General features: G+C 42.2%; 2 protein-coding genes across 12 annotated transcripts in view; one reads left to right on the top strand and one right to left on the bottom strand.

The window, feature by feature from the left end:
• The window catches only part of herc1 (HECT and RLD domain containing E3 ubiquitin protein ligase family member 1), a 67,345-nt gene extending 64,736 nt beyond the window's left edge, over positions 1–2,609 (top strand). For 8 of the 10 annotated variants that reach the window (XM_034897271.1, XM_034897680.1, XM_034897412.1 and 5 more), the window contains exons 78-79: positions 313–618; positions 1,936–2,181. In XM_034897271.1, coding sequence (XP_034753162.1) covers positions 313–618; positions 1,936–2,121 — 492 coding nt within the window. In that variant the 3' untranslated portion in view covers positions 2,122–2,181. Of the gene's footprint in view, positions 1–312; positions 619–1,935 lie in introns of all 10 variants that reach the window. The other 2 variants (XM_034897774.1, XM_034897017.1) reach the window with 1 other exon arrangement.
• Positions 2,610–4,334: 1,725 nt separating this feature from the next.
• Positions 4,335–8,075, bottom strand: part of LOC117941413 (circadian-associated transcriptional repressor-like) — a 12,362-nt gene continuing 8,621 nt past the window's right edge. Inside the window, exons 5-6 of one of the 2 annotated variants that reach the window (XM_034866464.1) lie at positions 7,001–7,115; positions 4,335–4,756 (exon numbers count right to left, since the gene is read on the bottom strand). In XM_034866464.1, coding sequence (XP_034722355.1) covers positions 4,430–4,756; positions 7,001–7,115 — 442 coding nt within the window. In that variant the 3' untranslated portion in view covers positions 4,335–4,429. The remainder of the gene's footprint in view (positions 4,757–7,000; positions 7,116–8,075) is intronic. The other variant, XM_034866524.1, reaches the window with a different exon arrangement.

The following is an 8,075-nucleotide window of genomic DNA, read 5'->3' as shown; positions in this document are numbered from 1 at the left end:
TGTCCACCAGAGGACACTCTACAACGTCCCTGTTAGTGATGGTGTTGCATAGTCTGTCCACCAGAGGACGCTCTACAAACAAATATTATTTTAGTGAGAACTCATAAATAACTACAAATAACTAATGTTAGGGAAATCTTGTTTGTTTTATTTATTTAAATTTCTTTTATTTGTTTATTTTTTTAAACATGTTGGACGTTACATCGGCATGTCTGATTTTTAAATAACCAAATATTTGTATCATTATCGGCCTGTAAAAACCCTATCGGTCGGGCTCTAGTACTCACCCCGTTCCTGTCCCTCCCGTCTCAGGTGGCGGCGGTGCGTGAGGGCATGTCGTGGATCGTGCCGGTGCCGCTGCTCTCCCTGCTGACGGCCAAGCAGCTGGAGCAGATGGTGTGCGGCATGCCGGAGATCTGCTGCGACGTGCTAAAGAAGGTGGTGCGCTACAGAGAGGTGGATGAGCAGCACTCCCTGGTGCAGTGGTTCTGGCAAACGCTGGAGGAGTTCTCCAACGAGGAGCGGGTCCTCTTCATGCGCTTTGTCTCGGGGCGCTCGAGGCTGCCCGCCAACACAGCCGACATCTCTCAGAGGTTTCAGATCATGAAGGTGGACAGGGTGAGTGCAGACTAATAGGACCGCACTCACATTGTTTCACTGTTTCAGGGGTTCTCACACATATTACTCAAAGGTCCGCATCTTAATTTAATTCAAGGTTTAATTCAAGGTCCGGGACTTTTGGAAATAACAAAAATAACATTTAATTTAATTTAAATTTACTTTTACCTTTTCAGCAACATACATTTTAGTTGAATATTTGGTTTTCCAGGGGCCTCATTTATAAAACTCTGCGTAGATTCTTTTCTGAAAGACTTTGTGCGCAAAAAAGTCAGAATTATTGTACACAAAACATTCTGATATTATAACACCATGCGGCGCTCACCCATACAGACTCTTCCCTTCTATAAATACGGATTTGTTACGAGCCTCACGCTCTTCCCAAGGTCGTCCCATATTTCTACTAATGAGATCCATATCAATCAATCAATTAATGAATATTCCAGCCTTGTAAAGGAGCCCTTGTTGACCAATCATGAAACAGAGGAAAAAACAGCGATTGTGTGACCAAAGTGCTCTTGCTAAATGTTTGAGCAATGCCAAATCTGCCATGCTGTTGCTTGGTTTTAATACACAGGCCATTGGTAACTGTGGGGTTATTTATTTATTGTACCGACAATTCGTTACAATAGAGTCCGATTGTCTTCATCAGGGTAAGAAAGCGTCCTGAATGCAGGCTGTGCACTCTGCATCCAGAGTACATTATCTGTGATATTTTGCGTTATCGTCTGATGTCATTAAAACTCCGTCTACAAAGCCTTTGGAGGTTGCAAAAGGTTGCAGAAAACTAGGCATTTATAAGCATGGAAAATCTTTATAAAGATAGACTTTTGCGGGAAATGTTGTAACTTGCTTCACATAAACTTTTCTTGTGTAACAGGTTTTATAAATTAGGCCCCATGTAATCATTTGTTTTGGGATTGCTAACTTCCTTCAGTAACCTACGTCATCTCTCAATACAAAAAATATATTCCAGTTGTAAAAAAATATCCAAATCTACTTGTTCTATTTGCATTTTTAGATCATTTTACACATCAAAAACCCCTCCCAAACCCAGCCTGTCAGCAGAGCATAGAAAACACTGTTGGCTCAGAGGAAGAGCAACCACACTGCGCCTGCCTTCGACTCCCAATTATACTATATTGCAGCAAACATCTGCGTTTTGAAATGCGTAACCACATTTGCGACAGTTATTGGCCATGACTCAACAACAAGCTGCAGAGGTAAGACTGAAGGATGCTGATGTTTGACAGATGGTAACATCTTTCATACCTGTGTGTGTGTGTGTGTGTGTGTGTGTGTGTGTTCTCTCTACAGCCGTACGACAGCCTGCCGACCTCTCAGACCTGCTTCTTCCAGCTGCGTCTGCCTCCGTACTCCAGCCAGGCCGTCATGGCGGAGCGGCTGCGCTACGCCATCAACAACTGCCGCTCCATCGACATGGACAACTACATGCTCTCCCGAAACGTGGACAACGCTGAGGGCTCCGACACGGACTACTGACGCAGGCACTTCTACACATGCACACAAATAAATCACGGCCAGTCCGTCATGGACTGTCTTGTCTGAACACACACAAACCCGGAGATGCTTCGTCATCGCTGCACCAGTTGTAGGGAACTCTTGCGCAGATGGGCCACTTTTTAAAATCCATTTTAGGTTCTTTCAAACAGCACATATCATTTCTCCTTGTGGTTTATTAGCAATTTTTTAATGACACAAAAATCCACACGAGAAGTTCATTGAGTGTTGATTTCTTTGCCCATTACTCCACATCCCATTTTCAGGGTTTCTGCATGGAGGTATGTTTATTATTTGGAAATGTTTATAGAATATTCAATCAAGTGGAGGAAAAAAAAAGAATATTGTACATTGTGTATAATGCTTCATTAGGAAAATGTTTTGCATAATATTCATATTTATTGTTTTCATTGCCTATGCCGAGTTTCCCAAAGCATACAGAAAAAAAACAATAAATGCTGCATAACTGATTTGTTGTTCAGTTTGTTGTAAAAAAAAAAAAAAAGACATTTACTGCTCAGAAAACAGACATTACGTTTATTTCAGAAATACAAAATGTGACTTTTTTTTTTAAGGGAGTAACTAAAAGGTGAAAAAAAAATATGTACATGAAGGAAAACACCACACGTCAAACTATCTGCTCACGTTGGCAAGATCTGATAGGAGGGCTGGATTGGTATTTTTCATCTTTATATAATATTCACTTTCAAAGACTTATTGTCACTTTAAAAAAAAAATGTAATTTGAAGTAACAACAACACAGACTGCAGTAAAAGCAGATGTAGCCTGTACACAGGAGGGGACCGAGGATTGGGTCCAATTACAGCAACGGATAACTCTGGAACTACACGTGAGTATTGTTAACTTTCAAAAGATCCAAACCATCTTTGAAATTGTGGCAGATTTCCTCTCTGCAATTGTTCTGCTTCACACCAGCGTTAAGATTTAAATGTTTCCAGGCACAGTCACCGTTTACCGGCCTGAAAGAGAAACTGATCGCTAAATAAAAAGAAAGAGCTCTTCACCGATCTGAGTGTTGAGATGAAATAGTTCTGTGGATGGAGAAACATTAACAACTGCTTGAGCTGATAAAACCCTTTAAAAACCCTTCTGAGGATTTCAAGGTAATTATAAATCAGAAACCGGGTAAAATTGTGCCACGTGATTCAAATTTGGAAAATATATCTTAGAAGAAAGGCAGCTTTTCTCAACTTGTGTAAAGTTTTGGTGTTTTTACCCAACAGTGATGGCGTGCTGATGGTAGAGGAAGCATTAAAAACCTAAAGAGAAGCAGATCAAACAAGGTAGGGATGCACCATATCCTCCTCCCGTCCTCAGTCCATTCACACAGTAAACTCATTGATGAAGGAGGCGAAACAACGTCCACAGCAGTGGAGTATTACATTTATTTGGCTGCTATCTGTAGACGCCTTCATGCACAACTCGTATTCTTTCGGATGTTTCATAAGCAAATATAACCGCGGTAATGTGTATTTTTTTAGAGTCGTCTGTGTTGCAAAATCAACACGTAACTCAACTTGAATCATCTTCTTTTGACTGAAAGTGCTGCGAAATATCACGTTTTCGAGTTCCATTTTCACTTTCTCACAACCTACTGTATTGAACACCTTCCCCTAATCAACGGCGGTTTCGTTGCGTCAACCGGCGTAAGTGGGAAAAAATTTCAAAGGTTCGGAAGAAACCCAATGCCGTCAAAAAGCCCGATATTCGGTGCATCCCTAAAACAAGGTAACGGTAAAAGTACTCAAAATCTAAGTCTCCAGATGTATTGAGCCTTCATCTATATTTCAATCCACGAGCTCATGATTCCTGCTCATCTGTTCCCTCAGTAACCATCGGCCACCGTTGTTTTTACCTTTGAACTCGGAAGATAAAATGTACCAAATATTAATGAAAACTAAACACAGAGCTCCAGCGTTTCCTCACATAGACGGCTGTTTTTTTCTAACTAAACATGGCAACGTTTACCTGGGCCGCTGTCTATGGAGGGTCGAAGTGCCCTGCGTCTCTAAGATTTTGTGACAACTGGGACCGGGTCTTGTAGACCACGTTGCCATATTTGGCAGATGGTGAGATAAGTCTGAAGCAGCCGCTTTTGACCGCCATCAGTATTAAAAACAAGATGTAAAAAAAAAGATGTACAAGACTTTGAAACATGCACATTTTCAAGCCCTTAAATCCTCTGTGGAGACCACAATGAGAGCCTGTCTCAACCGGATCAGCTTCGGATTTTTACCAAAGCACAAAGCGTCCTCTCTCTCTCTCTCTCTCAAGACAACCAGCCTCCATCTCCCACAGTCCTGGGAGCAATGAGGCTATCCTGAGCCCGCAAGAGTCGTTCCAGACACGGCGAGCTGACCTTGAAGGGGAGCGACCCCCGGCCGAGGTGCGGGGGCCCCGAGTGGGAGTCGGTGCTGGACGAGACTGTGTTGTCCTGGGTCACTTCCTGGCTGCAGCGTGCGGGCAGGCGGGAGGCGGGAGCGGTGGTCTGGCCAAGCGAGGATTCAGGAGTCTTCAGGGAGCAGATGGACGACGCGTGGAGACATTTGAGATGGGGGAGGGAGTCTGAGGATGGAGGAGGGGAGGCATGAAGCTGCTGGAGAGAGGAAACAGAAACAAAATGATAGTTTTCAGTTTATAATTAACAGCAGCGTTGTCATCATTACTTAGAATTACTCATGGGGGGGGGGGAGGAAATACACACTATAGCTTTAACTATGGATGAAATTATAGTGAACATATTAGAGACCAGCTGGCCATTAAAAAACCCAAAACTGGAAAGCTGAATTCTGAGTTTGAATACTTCAACATTCTCGTGTCAATTCTATTCACCACGTTTTTGTGTGGTCCCCCCCCTTATTATTATTATTATTATTATTATGTGACCTCTACTCTTCCTATTAAGCTATGAAAGCATTGCCAGTAAAAAATACTTTTGCTGTCGCCTTCCAGGATTCGGTTACATAATCTGATTCTCTTGTTACCATCAGAGCCACAGCACTCTGAACGGATATGAACTGTACATTAACTTCACTCTGCAGGATGGTGGTTTTTTTAGGGCAGCACTAAGGACTATAAACTGCAAAACTCAGAAACCCTATTCAAAAACCCCTATTAGCCAACGAGGTAGAGATTTAGGGGGAACCAGGACTAGGTGGAGGGATTATATCTCCAACCTGGCCTGGGAACACCTCGGGACCCCCCAGTAGGAGCTGGGGGATGTGGCTCGGGAAAGGGAAGTTTGGGGTCCCCTACTGGAGCTGCAGCCCCCGAGACCCAATAAGCGGAGGAAGATGGATGGAGGAGAGAAAATACTCATGTTAAGCATAACTCACTAAAATGCAACCTAGGGTCTTTTTGTGAATGCTCCAAAGTCAAACTTTCATTTAAAAGCATAATCACGACAGAAGCGCCGCTTTTAAGACTCATTGTATTTTTATTTTGGGTTAAATTGTCTTTTGAATGGGAGATCTAGGGGCGCCACTGTGATCAAATCAACATTTTTTTAAACTGAGGACTCGACCCAACATGAGACTTTGCTCCAGGTATCAGCAGGGGCTCTACACATGAACTTTACACTGGCCGCCATCTTGCCAGTCAAAAACTGTTTGACTCGGGTAAATTCACAAAAAGACCCCAGGTTGCATTTTGGCGAGAGTTACGCAATAAAGGGTAACTTTGGTATTTTTAACCCTCATGTTGTCCTTGGGTCAAATTGACCCGTTTTCCTATATCAATGTTCTTTTTAATTCCCCAAAATAACATGATTGATTCCACACAACGCTCTTTGGCAAGTACAAATCTCTACTTTCATTCATTTTTTTCATTTGGGGCGTCTTATTCAATTTTATAGCATTTGGAAAACAAATTTAAGTGTTTTTGAAATAGTATTGAGTAAAAGTTGACATATTCCAGTTTGTGATTATCATCAACATCCATTCCTTTAATATTAGTATAGACACTTCCTAATATCTGCTTTTGTAACTCAAATATTAGGCACAATTTCATAAAAAGTAGGTTTTTCGACCATAAATTAGTGTTAAAACGTCAAAAAATTTGAAAAAAAGGACAAAACCCTAAGAAAAAGTTCAAAACATCAATAGAATCATCGACAAAAGTGTTGATTTTTAAACAATGACCCTGTTTTCCTATGGTTTGTGTCTAAGTTACTGAAATTGGTCCAGTATTAAACCGACCGCTGCACTCGGCAGCAGGAAAACATCTGCAGTGGAACGATAATGGGACATTACATTTTCCATCCACTAAACGTGTTTGTCCTTTAAGAAGCTGTGAATTGCTTAAAGTGCTCATTTTATGCTTTTTTGGCTTTTTCCCCCTTTCCTTTATGGTGGTATACAGTCGCTTGCATAAGTTTACACACCCATGCTCAAATTAATTTAAATGAGGAATAAAAAATAAAAAAATCTTTTGGAAATTGATCGTTATGCCTTAATTAAAAACATTTAGGAAAATCCAACCTTTTAAGGACACCAATTGTAATTCCAAAGGCCAAGGGAACTTTATCAGGATGCATCGTATCCTGATCCATGAAATAACTGGCCTTTAATAATTAAAATCTACCCGAAGATGCTTGGTACTGAGCATGTGCGATTCCCACCAAAGATGGAACAGAAGTGAGATGTCTCACTCTGTAGCTAAAACAGAGAGCTCAACACCCAGGGTGAAAAGAGGAGCTGCAGTACAACAAATATGGTGGGTTTGTTTTTTTCAATTAAACCATGTAAACCTATTCTGATAAAAAAAACCTCTGAATACAAGTGTGAACATGAAAATGAGCACAATACGGGCACTTTGTTTGTATTATTTTAAACATCTTTACCCTTTGCTTCTTAGCCGGAGCGCAGTCGTCTGTCTGCGTCTGGACCGGTCTGATGTGAGGGAACCAACTCTGAAGCATTTCTTCTATCTTCAGTATAATGCTGAGGAAACGTCCACTAGAAGAGAAAAGGTAAGTACTCAGATGCACGAGAACACTGATCTACACGTGGAGGTAAAGAGCCGAGAGCTGCTACCAGCAAAAGCCCCTTTCACACATGCACGGCAGCCCTGAACTCATCTATTCTACACGTTAGCTGGCGGAGCTGGATGTGAGAACACAAACGTCCCAGTTTGTTCTCACCCGTGATTATTGTGATTGATTTAAAGATATACCAATAAACCAAGAGCACGTTTTCCTCCCATCCCAGAATGCCGTGTGGACTAGCCCTCGATGGTCTGGCAACGTGAGACTAATGTCATAGTAACTAAAGGGGTCAGATAAATGTAGTGGAGTAAAGTGTACAAGTACTTGGGTAAATGTACTTAGTTACAGAGTGCTGCCATGTGAAGTTCCTTCAGCCTGAATGAGACGTTTGAGGAGTTTTCAGCTGCAGATTAGAGAGTCAGAGCCGCCCTGCAGCTCAGATGGCTTACGGATGTCTCGCCAATGGCCATTACATAAGAACCATAAAGCCTCTGCCAACGCATAGGCTGCTGTGGCTTAATCTGATTGGTTGACAACCTGAAACAGCACAAAGACTGAATAAATAATAAAAAGCCTGCGAGGGGAGAGAGAGGAGGGGAAAATATGGCAGACTGAGCGTATCTGCATTCCTCTCTCTCTCTCTTTGTGACGCCGTCTGCACGTACGAGCGTCACATGACGCGTTCTGGGCGGACAAGTCGAACATGTTCAGGTCCACATGAGAAATGTGACCACACACACACGGCAGCAGGAGAAGGACCTTGTTCCATTCCCAGGCTATAAATAGAGCAGTAAGCCTCGAACACACACACACACACACACACAAACACACACACGTCTGGCTATCTTTGTGGGGTCATTGACATAATGCATTCCCTAGCCCCTTACCCTAACCTTAACCATCAAACCTAAATGCCTAACCTTAACCCTCA

Source organism: Etheostoma cragini, chromosome 1, assembly GCF_013103735.1.
Source record: "Etheostoma cragini isolate CJK2018 chromosome 1, CSU_Ecrag_1.0, whole genome shotgun sequence".
NCBI classification, from domain to species: Eukaryota; Metazoa; Chordata; class Actinopteri; order Perciformes; family Percidae; genus Etheostoma; species Etheostoma cragini.
The sequence above is the reverse complement of the archived record's forward strand: the minus strand, read 5'-3'. Positions and strand labels throughout refer to the sequence as shown.